At 39.2% G+C, this 18,357-nt stretch overlaps 1 protein-coding gene across 1 annotated transcript in view; it reads right to left on the reverse strand.

Moving 5' to 3' along the window:
• Positions 1 to 264: 264 nt before the first annotated feature.
• Positions 265 to 18,357, reverse strand: part of LOC127789344 (uncharacterized) — a 39,787-nt gene continuing 21,694 nt past the window's right edge. Inside the window, exons 2-5 of the mRNA XM_052318307.1 lie at positions 17,012 to 17,945; positions 15,650 to 15,745; positions 15,326 to 15,462; positions 265 to 697 (exon numbers count right to left, since the gene is read on the reverse strand). Of these exons, the coding sequence (XP_052174267.1) occupies positions 562 to 697; positions 15,326 to 15,462; positions 15,650 to 15,745; positions 17,012 to 17,945 (1,303 nt within the window). The 3' untranslated portion in view covers positions 265 to 561. The remainder of the gene's footprint in view (positions 698 to 15,325; positions 15,463 to 15,649; positions 15,746 to 17,011; positions 17,946 to 18,357) is intronic.

Here is an 18,357-nt window from a genome sequence, read left to right on the forward strand (position 1 = left end):
TATTCTGCGTAGTGAGACAAAACTTCTACCTGCGATTTATCTCTTTCGCCGAAATTGAAAATATGAACGGCATGAGACCAAGCAAGGCAGTAATCCCAAGAAAGGATCCCAAATAAAATAAAAATAATGATTCAACAACCAAACAAGAATTCAACGGAATTTCTTGCCTACAAACTAGGGGTGGGTGGTGATTTCTAAAACAATGGTTCCTCTCCTAGTCCTAGACATAACAATGCTTCTCAATTTGAAGGAATTGATAACGGATCCAGTAAATGAGCTTCCACATGTAAGAGCTCAAACATTAGTATAACTCCTCTCATTGCTTATAGAAAGGTGGTTAGAAGATTACAGATGTGCTGATATAATTACGGCTGATTCCAGTTGGTCAGTGTATACACTTAATACAGTTTTTGTACAGGCAACAAGGATTGCATAACAATGGGCAAAAGGAAAATATGCTATATACCAGCAACGGGAGCTTGAATAGGCACTGCACCTTTTCAGAAGCAGAGTTTAACCATTACTCTCGCTTATACTGCTCAAGATCTTCCCGTTGTACAGTTACTCTCGCTTGTCCTCCTCGAGCTCTTCCCTCAGAACAATTGCATGATCTGTTACAGCAGCTCCCTTAACCGCAGTTGTAAGGGCGATGGCCTCCTCGTCAAAGTCATCTCCCGTCTCTCCTGCATATGCATACCTGAAATTCCAAATTTATGTATTGTATCATCAATAGCTTAAGATGAATAATTTTATTAGTTTCATCTGCAGACAGCACGTTTCCATATTGATCAAGGGATAAGAGCCAGGTGCTAAGTCCTGGGGCATGTTGTGTGCAGGTTTGCATGATTTTGATCATTGGTACGATCAAGTGCTTGAATGACTACTAAAAGGCAACAACAATCACAAGCCTTGATCTCACCAGGTAGGATTAGCTACATAAATTCTAAATTTTCAATCATCTCTATCCGTGATTATATCATCTGTAAGGATATTATATCCTATGTCATGCCTAAGGATTTCCCACCAAGTTTTCTTTGGTCCTCTCCCTCCCCTACCTACAAACTTTTTCTATTTTATCCACTCCCCTCGTAGGTGCTTCAATTGATCTTCTCACACGTCCAAATGAACAAGCTTATAGGCATACATCATGCCTCAAAAGCTGGGGTTCTCTGCATGATATGCGGTGGGTTCGATTGATCCATGGTTGTGAGCATGCCCGTATCAATTCTTGAAAAGACCCACAATGACTAATGTCATAGGTAGCATTCTCTCCGATTACGTGGGTGTGTGTGAGTACTATGATAAGCTGCTATAGTGGCAGAACAAATCCAGATGCAAGAATGATTTTAGGAAAGTCCCAACTGGAACCTAAAGCACCAGTTTACAAAAATACATGAAAGTCTAGAATTCATGTAGCCGACCCCACATAGTGGGATAAAGGCTGAATATGTTGTTGTTGTATATGTTGTTATAATTTCCCTTTCGATAACTACAGACATAAAGAAATGTTACATAAGTTTTTAACAATAATATAATAGAGCATATATTACTACTATAATAATTTTGACACCCTCATATAAATAAGTCTAGATATTAACACCATTAATTATGAAAACTCAATTTGATATTAACATTGCCAATAAAAAATACAAGTTATATTCTCAAACTGATCTATGTTCCTCTTATAATTTATAGGAATTTTAAATAAATTTTAATTTCAAAAAATACTTGTCTGTCAATTTTTCATGAAAGCCTAACTGAATGGGTGAAGTAGGACAGATCTGAAATTATGAGAATACCGACTGACTGGAGGTTTGTTGAAAAGGCTAGTGGCAATTTAAAGATAAAAGAAGGATGAAAAGAAAAAATTTAGTGGCTAAAAACAGGTGTAGAAGTTAGTAGGGTTACGAAAATAATACTACAAATTGAAGATTAGGGAAGAGAGAGAAACAACTTCTAGGCATCACACCTAGGTTTAGGATTGTCACACAATTCAAAGAAAACATAACATGCATAGAGAAAACTGTAGGTAGTTATTTCATTCACTACTAAAGGAGAGATTATAATAGTATTTATAGAGCTCTAGTAACGCAATTCCTACTAGGATTAGGAAAATTCTTCAGCTATTAAGAAAACTAAACAAAAACAAGAACGTCTAATAATAATAATAAGATCAGAAAAAGACCATAAATAAAACCAAACACATAATATTAAGGTCACCAGAGACTTTAGGAAACATTATGTAGCAAGACAAAAATACCCTAATGCATAACAAAAATAAAAACCAGTCTAACAAAGAAAACATCCCAAATCAGTGCTTGGGCCTTAGAACCAGTTTTAGGACGCCTCTTATGTCGTTAGAGGCTTCTGCCATTGCCCTCCATCAGTGGGTCAAGTAATACAATTTTCAACCTAAGGACGCCAACCCATCTGGGATTTTTGTTGTGGAAAAAGAACTGTTGCTAAATCATAATTGACTGCCAGGTTTGTATTTGATTATGCTCTCAGCACCCTGAGTAACTGAGTGACAAGTCTCTGGTCTGAGACTTGGGCTAATTCTGGAATTATATGAACAGAAAGAGAAATTTGAATACAGAGAGAGAATTTGAAAGGAGGAGGGAGACTTGAGAGAAGAAAAGAGAGGGAGAGGAAATTTGGAGGGAAAGACTTAGTGTATTTTCTCCATAATTCCCAACCTCTTACACATGGCTTTTACATAGGTGCCTCTTTTGGTTGTAGCTTCCTAACCGAAAGAGTACAAGCGGCCTAAGCCCCAACTGCTAGGTACAACAGCTTATTTAATAGCAATCAATTACAATTATACCCCTTTACCCCCTTAGGGTCATGACATTCCCCTCCCCTTGAAAGCTTTCTTGTCCCCAAGAAAGGATAGAAGATGTCCTGCTAGGTACAACTGCTAGGTAAGATGTGCTGCTTGTCCCCAAGAAAGGATAGTCTGGTAAGTATTCCTAGGTTGTGTTGTCTGGGTGTAAGTGACTCCATTGTACCAAAACTTGTGTTAAAGGGATAGTATCTTGGTAGATTACACTCCTGTCCGCAATGGCCTGGGGCTCCACTACTACTTCGATGTCTTCACCCACAGAAGGAAGGTTTGGACTGGTGGTGGCCTCTGGTTCCACTGCTCTATTGAGCAGTGATACATGAAACACCGGGTGGGTTGGCACTCCTTCCAGCAACTGCAGTTTGTAGGCCACCTTTCCAACCTTGGCGACTAAGGAAATGGCCCAAAGTACTTAGGGCTTAGTTTAGATGCTGGGGTGGCAGAAGAGTGTTGTAGGAACCTTTTCACTTTGAGATAAGACCATGTCCCCTTCATTGAAAGCCCCATCATTTCTCCTCCTGTCTGCAACCTGTTTCTCATTTTGTTTTGGGCTGTAGTGAGCTCCTTCTTCAGTAACTGTAAAACCTCTTGTCATTGCTATAGGTATTCCTCAACTGCTGCCACTGTTCAGGGGGTGTCTATCATGGCCGGTAGGAGTAGTGTTTTGTACCCAAATAGTGCCTCAAATGGGGCACTATGGTAGCTCGAATTATACCATCACTGTGCCGAGGACAGCCACCTATTCCAACTCTTGGGCGTGGCAACACACATACATTTTAGGTAGGCCTCAAGGCATTGGTTAACCCTTTCAGTTTGTTCATCAATCTCGGGGTGGTATGCAGTGGACATGTGCAGTCCAACCCCTAGGCTTTTGAACAGTTTGTGCCGGACACAACTTGTAAAAACCTTGTATATGTCAGATACTATTGATTTTGGGACCCCATCAATCCTAACCATTGAGTCCAAAAATTGCTTGGCTATCTCTTGAGCCGTGTTGGGATGTGAGGCTTATAAAATGGGCGAACTTGGTTATAAGCCCATCAAGTAGTGGAGTGATTTAGGAGCAGTTGTTGGTAGTAGAGGATATGGTAATTGCCACAAATAACTATCGGTTAACCTTCTATATAAACCTGTAACCCCACAATGCAGATCATGTTATGAATTATGAAGAATTTATTGAAGTCTCTAATTTCCCCTTATTATTCTCTCTAATTTCCCCCTCAATTCTGTCAGATTTCTTCCCCATTTCTCCCGATGTTCCCCCTACTTTCTGTCAATCTCCCTCATTCAATCTGTTCTACCTGATATTTTGTCTATTTCTCCCTCAATTTCCAGTTCTATCTCCAAAGAAAACATCAGTTAGGGCTAGGGTCTAACAGTGCGCTTAGCAAAGAAATCCTTAAGTTCAATCAAGAGTAACTATAAAGCGTCAGAGTGTGGTAACTCATTGAGGGGCTACATTCTCCTCCTCCTAGCTGTGCCTCACTTTTGTGATTTCCTCCTCTTCTAACTCTGAGGATTGAATGGAAAACAACAGAGAGATCTGTCTCCTCTTTTTCTGCAACAGCTTTCGTAACTTCTTGCCTGAAATCAACTTGCATTCCCTTGTTTCGAGGCTGCCCACTAGGGTCAATTTTGTACCCCTCCAATATCCACTGTAACTTCCAACTTATCCTTAGATCCGTTGTGAATTCATGTCCTTGCATCATGCACTTGAAATCAACACACTTATAGTGGCTGTACATCTTGTTTCCATTAGCCACCGTGATTGATAGGGGTGTAGTGGCTGTCATCTTGCACTTTAACTCAATGGCAGTGGCCTCATTTAAGAAGCTATGGGTGCTGCCATTGTCTATCAAGACCATAAGCCTTCTCTTCCCTGACTATCCCTTCACCTTAATATCTTCCCAGTAGGGCCTCCCTTCAAGGCATGGAAGGAAATTTCTCCTCCCTTGTCCTCCAATTCCTCTCCTATTGTGTTGTCCACTTCTTCTCATGTGACTTCTTTTTCTTCTCCTCCTTTTTCCTCATCCACACACATCTTCAACAACTGCCTTTTACATTGGTGGCCTGGGCTATATCGGTCCTCGGCACTTGTAACATAGCCCCAATTATCTCCTTTGCTCCACTGTGGTGCCTTTGGCCAGATTAGCATTAGTGCCTGCCTTGGGAGGGCTTGTGGTCATCCCTGCAATTGCCCCCCGAGGATTCCCTCCTATTGTCTGGTTAGGATTATAGCTTGTTTTCGACAACACCTTGTTCTTCCTAAAAATAGCCTTTAAGGTAAGCTCTTGTAATCTTGCCTTCTAAGCGACCTCCCTCACCGTAGCAAGCATCATCATTTTGACCATCGACCTCAGCTCATCCTTAAGGCCACTAATAAAACTCAACACAAAGTCTTGCTCAGTTAGGGCCGGTTGTGCATTCCACATCAAGGCCCTAAGCTCTTCAAATTTGTCCTAATAGTTAGCTACCAACCCTTCTTGTCGAAGTTTATTGAATTCCTCAATTACATCGGGCATGTTCCTTTCCCCAAAGCGTTCACATAACTCCTCTGCAAAATCATCCCATCCAACCATCATTTCTTTGGTTTACACCCACCCTTGGTACCATAAGTCGGCTGTATCATTGAGATAGGTTGTTGCCAAATTATCTCTCTACCCTTCAACTACATTATAAAATTGAAAGAACCTCTCACATTAGTGGATCCACTACCTTGGCTTGGATTCGTCGAACAGAGGTATCTCCAACCGAGGCATCGATGTGTGATTAGAAGTATGGGGAGTTAATCCTCTTACATGTGCCCTTGGATCTCCTTCTGTCACTTGATTCGTGTCTAGAACTCTCGTAGGCCTCAGAAGAATCCCTTAGCCGAAGTTACTTGAATCCAAAACTATTCTGGGAGGGAATTTAAGTGGTAGCTTGAATTGAGGCAAGGAGGATAACATGTTGAATATACTGTTGATCCTCTGCCCACACTGCTCTATTGTCTCTCAGTGTTTCTCCAGTTCTCGGTGCATGCTTTCTCGGGATGCCACCAAGTCCTCTTCCTTGAGTCACTGCCTCATGCGTTTGAGTCATCCCAAACTCCAACGCTTCCATCCTCGTCTCCAACTACTTCAATCGAGTCCCCTCCCCCATTGCTCCATTACTGTTTCACCACCACTTCACTCTCGGATCCTTCTCCTACCGACCAATAGGACGCAATCCTATTGTAGGTTATAATTCACCAAACGGATCAATCACCACCTTCACCGCCGAGGAACACAGTCTCCGATACCAAAACGACAAATCTCTAGTCCAAGACTTGGGCTAATTTTGGAATTATATTGAACAGAGAGAGAAATTTGAATAGAGAGAGAGAGAGTTTGAAAGAAGAAAGGAGAATTGAGAGAAGAAAAGAGAGGCAAAGGAAATTTGGAGGGAAAGAATTAGTGTATTTTCTCCACAATTCCCATCCTTTTACACATGGCCTTTATATAGGCACCTCTTTTGGTTGTAACTTCCTAACCGAAAGAGTATAAGCGACCTAAGCCCCAACCGCTAGGTACAACAACTTATTTAATAGTAATCAATTACAATTATACCCCTATACCACCTTAGGGTCGTGACACTGAGAGCCAGGAGAATGGCCTATTCATGCATACATTTCTCTTTTTTGTTGTTATTGAGTTTGTCTAGAGTATTAAGGTAGTGACAACAATGTTTTTTTATATAGGTTATTATGCGGTTTAGAGAGTAGAGATAGGGGTGGACTCATTTGTAAATAGCTGTCAAGTTGGGGGGTAAAACTAGTAATATCCAGTCTTGTAATAGCAGACGAATTGTCACCCTAACATTCTATAAATAGGGAAGAAGGGTTAGACAATAGAGGCGCATAATTCAGTTGTTTCTCGAAAAAGCTTTGTGAGAGGAAAGGCTGTGATTTAGAATAACATTTGTAATTTTGAGAGAAGGTTTGTAATCGGGGGGTGCAATTGATGTACTGTGATCATTCTTTCTGAATCAAATAAGGCTACTCTTGGAGGGTTCTTAAGGCTGAATGTAGGATTGCTTACTGCAAATCTGAACCAGGATAAAATCATGTGCCTATTGTGTGGTTTGGTTGTATCTCTTTCGTTCTTTCTTTGTTGAATTTTGTTTTTTCATTTACAGTTTATAATTTATGTTGGTTGGTTTCAGGTGAGGAGTGTTGAGAGAATTGGCAAACTAGAAGTATTGATTGAATTTCTAAGAGCTCCTAATCCTAACAGATTGGCATCCGAGCCAAAAACTCTTTCAAGAATTGCCAAGAATCCTAGAAATCTATAGGATTTCTCCCTTTCATGGCTTTTGCGGCCTCTGCTGCCTAATATGACCTTGAGAAGTTCGATGGGTCTAATGATTTCGAACTTTGGAGAATGAAAATGAGAGCTTTGTTGAGTAATCTAGGATTAGAAGAGGCTCTCGATGGACAGTCAAAGATGTCAAAAGTCCATTCTAAAGAAAAGAAGAAAGAAATTATTAAGAAGGCATATAATACTCTAATCTTAAGTTCAGGAGACACAATTCTTAGAGAGGTTTCGAAGATGGAAACCGTGGCAGAATTATGGCTTAGGTTAGAAAGTTTTTATATGACAAAATCCCTATCTAGTAGATTGTTCTTGAAGGCAAAATTTTTTACCTTTAAGATGCAAGAAGGGCAGAAATTGCAAAGTCACATTAATGATTTTAATAAGTTGTGTCTTGACTTAGAAAATATAGATGCAAACTATGATGATGAAGATAAAGCCCTTGTGTCATTACATTCCTTACCTAAGTCATATGCAGTGTTCAAAAACGCGCCAGGCTGGGGCCTAGCGCCTAGGCGGGGCCTAGGAAAAATGATATATTTTTTTTTTTAAAAACCTTTTGATGTAATTTGATATTATTTTCAGGTAAATCAAAGTTGAAAAGACAAGTGAAATAATTGAATTAAAACTCAGAAAATAAACTATTATATTAGTTATAAGTTCAAGAAGGTAGAATCAACAATAATACAACATAAACCATATCCGAAAAATCTAAGTCTAACTATCTAATTGGTCTTCTTCCTCTCCATATTCTTCCAATACACGATCTTCATCGGACTCAAAATCAAATTCATTGATTTCTTGCTCATCTTCTTCTTCTGATTGAAAATCATCTTCATGAAGCTCTCTCATCCTAGAACTTCTTCGAGCTTGAAGCATCTCGTCTGCTTCCGATGCTTCACCAACCACTTCCCAAGTGAGCCTCGTACTAGGCTCAACTTCTTCATCATCTTCTCCATCAACAATCCATTCTTGTGCATTACTAGCATCACTAGCAAGTAGCACATCAACATTCCTTTCCTTCTCCCTTTTGTGCTTGTTCATCAATTTCGCATTAAATTGAACATAGACTAGATTGTTCAATCGATTCACGTCTAGTCTATTTCTTTTCTTCGTATGTATCTACATAAATAAAAAAAAAAAGCAATATTAATATAAATGATAACTGAATAAAGATAACTAATTGATAGTAAATAAATATAATTCATATATACACTAATCCCTTTAAAAGTGCTCCAATTTCTTTCACAACCGGATGAACTAGTGGTTAACGAGAGAATCTTTCTCGCCATTCATTGCAAGTTTGGAGTTTGATTTTCATAAGTCATCCACCATGTAACTACATAGGTGAAACAAGTATAAAGTAAACAAATTTAATTTATACATTAATACACAATAGAAAGGATTAAAGAAATTTTATATCTAGATTATAATTGTCATCATTTTTCGCACACCCTTGAGTTGCCCACGATTTTCCAAAAGCTCCATCTTTACGAGTATACTTTGGCAACTCAACATTTATAATATGGCCTTGCAATTCACCATCATAATGATAAAACATCTCCACACAGTTAAAAAGCCCATCCATCACTTCATTATCAAGTTGTATATCCATATCCTTGAAAAAGTAGTAGGGATTCAAAAGGTAAGCTGCAAAATGTAGTGGACTATCTAGTCTATCTTTCACCCTTGCTTCAATAATCTCCATAATAGGCTTATAGTTCTTTTCAAGATTATTTAAGGCCTCATTAATATCTTCATTTGCTTGCTTAATCTCTCCACATAAAAAGCCCATAGAAGGCTTTCTATTCGCATCAACAATTCGAAGCACCTTCACCAAAGGTGCAAAAACCTTAAGGCATATAGTCACACCATTCCAAAAGGCAATACTCATCACAGTAGCATAGGCTGCTTTTCCTTTAACAATCTTCGATCATTTGCACTCCTCCCATTCAGAACTGGTAAACATTGCCCTCAGTTGGGCCTTTTTCTCCATCAAACTCTACAAAGTCAAGAAAGCAGAAACGAATCTAGTGACTCCTGGTCTCACTATATCCCTCTTCTTCGTAAATGACCTCATTAAGGACAAGGTCTTATGGTGTGCATAAATGAAGATTGTGAAACTCTTGACCTGATCAATGATTTTCTTATACTTCGGCAGTTTTCCAATACTTTCAAGCATCAAATTGATGGTGTGAGTAGCACATGAGGTCCAAAAGATATTTGGCCTTTTCACCTTCAATAATTTTGCCACTCCCATATTGTTGGCAGCATTGTCGGTTACTACTTGGATGACATTTTGTGGCCCAAGTTACTCAATGCACTTATCCACATACTCAAAGATAAGTTCACTTGTATGTGCTTCATCTGAAAACTCTCTGGAAGAAAGGAAAGCAGTACCTGCATTAGAATTAACACATAGGTTCATGATGCTCCTCATTTTTCTATCTGTCCAAGCATCTGTCATAATGGAGCACCCATTTCATGCCCACTCTTCTTCATGCTTCTTCAATAACTCTTTTGTTCTGTCAACTTCCCCCTTTAATAGCGGTTCCTTCAATTGGTATTGACTGGGAGGTTTGAAGCCCAGCCTAAATTGACCAACCGCCTCAACAAACAATTTAAAGCTATCATTGTCAATAGCATTGAAAGATATACCGGCTTCATACACCCATCTAGCACAATATTCACGAACAGACTGTGTTCTCTCTTTAAATAGTGCTTCACTAATAGTTTGTTGCTTTCGGGTCATTCTTGCACTCAAACAAGTTTTAGAACTGATGGAGCTAGCAAACTTATCCATAAGGCCAAGAGTACGGGACGTTTTTCTGTTACCTAACTCTTGCAATTCATCTTCATCATCCTCTTCCACCCTTTCAGAGATATTAACAGTTGATCTCATCAAATCTTCCTCCTCCTCCTTATTTTTCCTCTTATTCTTTGCCTCGGCAATAGCATTCTTACATTTGGCTTGATCAGTCGGAGAAGATTTTGGACATGCAGAAACATTTCCAGAAATGTGGCCAATGTGTTCTTTTACTCTGTAAACACCTCCAGACATAATTTTACCACACAACTTACATTTAATTTTATCCATATTCTTCGGATCAATTAACATTCCATACTCCCATCCGACATCATTTTGACTTCCTTTTAAGAATTGAGGAGGCCTCGGACGATGCTCCAGTACTTCTAGTCCTATCCGAATCATTCATTTCACTTCCTGTTTTCTTTTTTTTCCCTGAGTATTGAATAATTGACATTGAAATTTAATTAAAAAGAGTCAAAGACATCTAATGAAATAGATCAACAGCTGCTACTTGCTGCAGCTTTGCGTTGCTGCAACAAGCAGCAACACCAGCTTGCGTTGGCGGAGAAAGATGGAATGATGGATACATACCGCAGCAAGACGAGATCGGCGACGAGAGATAATAGCCAACAGATGAGAATGGTGGCAACGAGAGAGAACGACCAAGAGGAGATCGAAGGCAAGAGAGAGAGAGAGGAGCCGCGATGAACGACCAGAGAGAGAAAGGGAGGGGGAAATAAGGTCGGCCCAAGACACGCACGACCTAGGTGGCCCAGGCCGCGACCGACCCAGGCGGCCACCGAGGCGATTTGGCAGCACCGCTGCCCGATTAGTCGGGCCTAGCGCATAGTGCTGCCGAGCAGCCCTAAATCGCCGCGGCCAGTGGCCGCCCAACGCCTAGGCCGAATTTTCGAACACTAGTCATATGAAACTTTTGTGGATATTTCTTAAACATGGCAGGGATACATTGATCTTAGAGGATGTAATAGGAGCATTGAACTCTAAGGAGTTACAACAGAAATTAGAGGGAAATAGTGCTGCTGGTGATGCTCTCTCGGTTGGATCTAGACCGGATAGGAATGATCCTAGGCAAAGAGGAAGGTCTAGATCAAAATCTAAGAATGGCATGAGAAATATAAAATATTCTCATTGTCATGACGAGGGCCACATCAAGAGAAATTGCCCAAACAGAAATAAAGAATCTTAAGAAAGAACCAGCCTAGAATGTTCTAGTACCATGAGTGGTTTTGGCTATGAGAGTGCGGATGTCCTATAGTTTTTCTAGGAATGTAGGAAAAGTAACATAGGTCCTAGGTTTAGGGTGTACTTCTCATAGGAAATGGGTATTTATCCATAGAGACATGGTGGAGGGGGAAATGGTTTGTTTAGGAAACAAATTAAGGTCAAGGGAATTGGAGATGGGAGAAATTAGGATGCATGGTGGAGCTGTTCCCAATTTTAGAAGCTGTAAATTTATCCCTGTTTAATCATAAACCTAATTTCCCTAGGAGAATTAGATAGAAAGGGTTTCTCCTATAGAGAAGAATTGGAGTCCTAAGAAGTTGCACAAGGATCTCTTATAGAGATGGAAGCAAACCCTCAAGAATAGAATTTATGTGGTGCAGGTTGGCATTTTTATGTGGATAAGCTGCAGCCACTAAGGATAGCCTAGGATAAATTAGGTGGTGTCATTTGTTGAGGATAGCTCACATGTTGAGCAATGACTAAGAAAAGGTATCTAAGGCTAGGTATATTAGCGGAGGGAAAAGTTTACAGGTATAAGGGAATAGGAACCGTGTAGTTTGGTAAGGTTACCAAATGTAGAAGACTCCAAAACAGACTCTGTATATGTCAAAAGCCCATTAGAGATCAGTTTCTAGGATCTAGGGGGACCTATCTAGGCCTTGTCTCATGGTGGAGCTAGGTGAGGTGAACCTAGTGGAGATGGTGTGTCCCTAAGGAATTCCCAAGCATATATGAGCTTGCTGGAATTGAGTATGAGCTTGCTGAAAATTGCTTCTGGTGTGAGAGGTTAGGTGGTTTAGAGTTGTGAAATAGGTATGCCTAGGAGTTCTAAAGCTAGGGTTCTTACCTATATGGGAAAACTCTACCAATAGGACATAAAATTAGCTGATGCTAAGGGCAGGGGATGGAATCTGGGATGCTGGAAAAATAAAACAGCATGTATAATCCTTTGGGAATGTCCGAAACTAGCCTACGAACCAGGGGTATAGCAATAGGGAAATCTGGAAAAAAAATTTGGTCACATTCATTGTGTAAGCTTGGGTTGGATTGTGAGAGGGAGGAAGCTAGCGTTTAAGATAGCTTTGGCTCTTGCAGTGAGGGTCCTTGTGAACAGTGAGGGGAAAGGGGTGTGTGCAAGTGTTGTCTTGTATGGTGAAGCCCATGTTGATCAAAATCCGGGTTAAGCAAGGAAAGGGAGGGAGAATCATCTTGTAGGTAATGAGCAAGGGAATAGGAGGTGTAGTGTTGCCTAGGATGGGTAAAAGATAGAACATAAAGTGAGTTACCAGTGAGATATGAAAGAGTTGGGTTTAAGATACTTATGCACTGGTTTTGAATGCTCAGGGACAGGCTGGAAAATAGAACCTCTTGCATTAGAAGAGGGATGCACTCTTGCCCAAAATGAACGGCATGGAACCATGTAAATTTGGGGAGAAATGAAACTTGGACTTAAATGGAAGATCCCTTAGGTTAAAGGGGTGGAGTGCTGTGAAGTGTCTATTTGAGAACTAAGGAAGGTGATGGAAATGGGGAAAAGTCTGTGAAAAAGGCTAGACAAATGGCCATTGGTTAAAGCAGCACATGAAGGCTTAATTTGGGTTGAATAGGTATCTCTAATAGCCATGATCCATGTGAAAATTAAGGGAAAATTGATCTTATAGAGTAGCCCAAGGGATTAGAGGCTAGAGGGAAAGGTAAGCAAGGTTGATTGCTTAAAAGGTCTCTCTATGAACATGAGGAAGCTGTGAGTATTCCAATGGTATGCCTAGTGAAATGTAAGGAAACTTCTCTAGAAATTTGTCCATGAGGACTCTCAAGGTGTAGCTGAGACCTTAGGTCAGTGTTTGAGAGTGTAGGATAAAGGAGAAGCTGGAAATTCTAAGGCATAGAGGTTGGAATAGGAATTGGACAGCTTATGGCAGATTAGGATTACCCAAACTTAAGCATACCCTGTTAAGTTGATAGATAGAAGAGGCACAAAAGAGATGAGCAGTCCTTTTGAGTTTTTTGAAGCAAACATAAGAAGGGAAGACAATGGTAAAGCCTAAAGGCTGGTTTTGGGAGCTAGGAGTAAGTCTAGTAGTGTTAAGACCAATCCGGGTAAGGTGCACTGTTATTGTGATGTTGTGTAAAAAGGTAGGACCCTTTGGGATGAAGAAATAACATTAAGTATGGATTTGGTTTACGGTGAAGTGTACTTAGACAGAAAGTTATAGGTTGCTGATTGTATAGCTGGAACCCTAAAAGAATGTCCAAGTAGAGAAAGTTGAAAAAGCCAATGGGCAGTCCACTTGACTTAGATTCAGTCCCACCATGGAAAGGACCAATCATATTGATGTTAGGAATTTATTCATTAGGGAAATCCTTGAGAAGGAGGAATCAATCCTAATAAAAGTTGCAGGTATAGAATGCAGCTGAAATGTTATCCAAGGGTGTCAAAATTTATAGCATCATTTGAAAATTCTTAATGTTTGTTTCATTTTAATGATCAGGTATATCATGATGGAACCAAAAGGAAGAGCAGGCCAAGACTTTGATGGACAAAGAATGAAATGGATCATACTCAAGACAATGGTGGAGAATTGTTAGAGTTTGTCTAGAGTATTGATGCAGTGACAGTAGTGTTTTTTATATAGGTTATTATGCGGTTTAGAGAGTAGAGATAGGCGGTGGACTCACTTGTAAATAACTGTCAAGTTGGGGGTAAAACTGGTAATATCTAGTCTTGTAATAGCATAGGAATTGTCACCCTAATATTCTATAAATAGGGAAGGAGGGTTAGACAACAGAGGCACATAATTCAGTTGTTTCTCGAGAAAGCTTTGTGAGGAAAGACTGATTTAGAATAGCTTTTGTAATCTTGAGAGAAGGCTTGTAATCGGGAGGTGCAACTGATGTACTGTGATCATTCTTTCTGAATCAAAGAAGGCTGCCCTTAGAGGGTTCTTAAGGTTGGATGTAGGATTGCTTATTGCAATCTGAACTAGGATAAAATCATGTGCCTATTGTGTGGTTTGGTTGTATCTCTTTCATTCTTTCTTTGTTGAATTCTGTTATTTCATTTACAGTTCATAATTTTTGTTGTTGGTTGATTTCAGGTGAGGAGTGTTGAGAGAATTGGCAAACTAGAAGTATTGATTGAGTTTTTAAGAGCTCCTAATCCTAACATTATTGCTGTGGAGAAAAGAAGGGGGGGGGGGAAGTTATGCAAGAACGTATACATACAAAAAGTATATGCAAACATAGTGCTTGTTTGCATGTGTTGTGCCCCAACTTTTTCATGTTTTACTATCTCAAGGTGAACGAATGCATCATATCCTATGACATAAGATATGGCTAAACTAAGATCAGGGGGCTCAATCATCAATGCAAGTTGAGTTATTGATACACCATTGATTTCTGACCACTGTCTAGCCTCCAACTGGAACTGTCACACTATCAATTACCATTTGCTATGTAAGTATTAAAGCTCATAGTATTGGAAGCAAAAGGTGAGAAACCAAACACTTATTTTGGTAAGAGGCCCAAAATTAGAAATATTAAATCCTTACAATACTTAAAAATGAAAACGAAGCCACAACTATTATGCATAACCCATTTAATCACGTTATAAGTTTGCAAATATAAACCAGATAAGTTACAATGTTTTTTTTATTTCATTTACAGAAAAAAAAAAGTTACAATGCTTTAAAAATAGTGCTGAGATGTACAAAGTTATTTAATAGAGAATATGTGAAGGAAGATACATGTATGATAATATTAAAGATACAGATCTGTATGTATATACAACCATGTTCCAAATTTCTATCTTTCAAAGCTTATTGAGTCAATCATCTCAGATACACATCCACAAAGCAAAGATCCCATGTGTGATCTCAATGCAGGTAACATAGCTCCATAGTAAATTTGTAAACTCAAAATTTATTTGCAAAATAATGTCATTTAAAGGATCTAGCAGAATCATATTTGTGTGCACAATTCCATTTTCACATAGATATAAGTCGGGTAAGGCATCTGATTCTGACACAACAGTTTTGCTCATCTACTTCAAGAATTAGCAAGCAAGAAAATTTAGGCAGTCAATGTCATAGTAGGCACCTGGTTGGGTTACTTGAAGGAGCCCAAAGAATGCAAATCACCACCAACAGTGAGAAAGCAAGCAAAGTCCAGAAAGCTGGAATTATCCAGGCAATTCGCCACAGCTCGCTTAATGGATCACTTGCATTGAAGTACAGCTGATGAACATGAGTCAGTAAACAGAATTCATAGACACAACTATGTATAAGCACACCAATCAGTAAACAGAATTCATAGACACAACTATGTATAAGCACACCAAAACAGTTTTTGCCGCTCCCAAGGTTTATGAAGCTATTAGTGCACAACATATATTTCCTTAAAGAAAACAAGAAAAGGTACTACCTCATAGCCAATCCAGGCAATGGAAAGCAGAACAAACACTGCAAGGGAATTGGTAAACTTCCGATAGAGCTCAAGCTTGGCCATGCTTCTTCGCATCTGCATCCAAGAGGAACAAGATAAAAAGTTGAGAATAATAATCAAGCAATGACTGCATTATCCCAACAAAAAGTATGTGGTGTCACCGCCCTTGGCAGAAACAATAATCTTCCCTTGACTCGATGGAATTCAAGGGATCAGAGAAGAAAGCTAGGGGGAGAGAAGAGAAAGAACAGAGGGAAAACAGAGACAAGAGAGAAATAGAGAATATAGGAGAAATATAATTGTCTATTGTCTGAAATTGCATAACCTCTCCTACAGAATAGGGAGAGTAGATATAGTCGTTGGCAGGGGTGTGGATGCAGCAGATCATCCACCCTTCCAACGGTTACAACAACTTCTTTTGTCCTTTTCTAAGGCCTTACACATGGCCCTCCCATTCTAACAGAATTGACAGCTGGAATGTAAGTGCAGCAATTAGAATGAAAGAAATACAGCATAGCCTATCGAATAAACAAGAATAAGACCAAAAATAAAGGCAAAAATTTAAAATAGCCATAGCCATGACATGTGGTTGTACTCAAAGGTCCACCTCGCACCTAATGGGATTAAGGCTTTTGCGATGATGATGATGACTCCTCCATGAACCACCTTGTTATTCAGGGGGGAAAAAAATCTATATATATGACTAATCTATTTCACTAATAAAATTAGATTATCGATGGCTGAAATATTTTCAGCAAATAGATTTCTACTTTGTAGATATTATTGGTACCTTCAAGGATTCAATCAAACTGTCATTCTAATAGCAGAAAAAAGAACAGCTTCACAATAGACACAATATGCCAAGGGATGCAAAACACCAGTTACATTACATGAAGAATTTGCTTGAAGAGTTTCTGAGTTTTCAGAGATTCATCTTACTATGAAGTGGTAGATCCATTTGCTCACACAAATAGAAATGCACAACATACATTATATGAATATATGCAAATTTTAATGAGACTCTTGACCGCCAGTTAAAAAAAATAGAGGCCATCCCTAGTGCACAAAGCTCCCGCTTTGCAAGGGTCAATTTCCTAAAAAGCTTTACCCCTACTTTGCAACATGGATAATTTCTAGAATTTAAACCTGTGACCTAGTCACAAAGGAGTAACCTTACTATTGCAACCAAGGCTGGCCCTCTCAACCATCAAATTGTATTAGAAAAAGATATATATAAAAAGTATCCATCCTATAGTACCCATGCTGAAGGCCAAATTGAGAAATGGCAGTACTCATACAAATGCATGTGTAAAAAGGAAGAGTTTAAAGACAAAAAATTACCTGCAGCTTTTCTAGTGTTTTTGATAATGATGAGAAAATCCACAATATGAACCAAGCATCCAAGAAAGCAACAGGAAGCACCAAATATATCTTAGCTTTTCCAGAGAAGTCATTTACATTCCCCAAATGTTCAACAAGCTCAAGTGCCTCTGAAGCAACAAAATATATTACACCAAGAAGAAGAACTTTTGATGTTACACCTCCAAGGGTAGGTTTTACCACACCATAGCCCATTGAAACCACCAAAAGGAGCAAGCGAGATAGAGTCTTTTTAATAGCACTAATTGTCACTGCCCATAATGTGATCCCCATTGGCCTGCTTCCAGTTGCATTTAAATTTGCATACTCAAAGTACCAGAGAGCTGTTTCACACATTCCAAGAGCAATCACTGCTGTAATGTGGTAGTGCAATTGTATAATATCCTTCCAGAACTGAACAAACCGCAAAAACCATATTAGGCCAAGAACAAGATAAGCTAATGATACAATGCCATAGAAAGTCATCAAAGGGACCATCTTCCCAGGTAAATAACCTCCAGGGTTTCTCCACACGGTTCTACCCTGAATTACTGTGCCCTTTAGTTGTGGATCACAAAACATGAAATAGAGATAGTACATTCCAGTATTATTTATTTGGACAGTCCGAGGTTCCATCTTAGCTACTTGACTTGTTCCTTCGAAGAACGTTTGAATGCGTTTTGGCCACTCATCATTCTCTAGGTTTTTGTGAATAATAACCTCTCCTACTTTGCAGGATCCTTCCGCGTGGAGTTCAGGGGTGCAACATATATCATCAGATTTTAGGAAAGCACCTCCAATCCTTTCCCTATCTTTTACCTCAACTATAATAGCTTCAACCAATCCAGTCCGACTCTGCATTTTATTCTGTTTATCACTGGACTCTTTTGTTCTTGTAAATTTCAGATCTTCAAATCTGCATATTACCAGTTAGAGTGAGATCTCATAAACATATTACAGCAAGTATCTATAGGCTAAAATGCATTAGAAACTAGGAAATCAGAACCTCCTAGCCCATTAATTTGATACCAGACCAGGACATGACTAAGCCAAGTTAATAATTAAACAGTTCTTCCGACTCCAAAGACAGGTGAACTAGTTCCTAGAATGTGGCAATTAGCTCCATAACCATTCATCCAAAAGATTTAATCTCTTTGAATATGTTCAAGAAAAACTGGTGATCCTTCAAATTCAATTTCCACTAATTTCCCAAATTTTTAGTATTTAAATCATATAATATGAAACAGAAGTTCTAAATTACTACCAAGTAAAGAGTACTTGAACACATAAAAATGGAAAAAGTATAAGGAAGGTAGAAGTCATTGTCA

The sequence above is a fragment of the Diospyros lotus genome, chromosome 13 (genome assembly GCF_014633365.1).
Source record: "Diospyros lotus cultivar Yz01 chromosome 13, ASM1463336v1, whole genome shotgun sequence".
NCBI classification, from domain to species: domain Eukaryota; kingdom Viridiplantae; phylum Streptophyta; class Magnoliopsida; order Ericales; family Ebenaceae; genus Diospyros; species Diospyros lotus.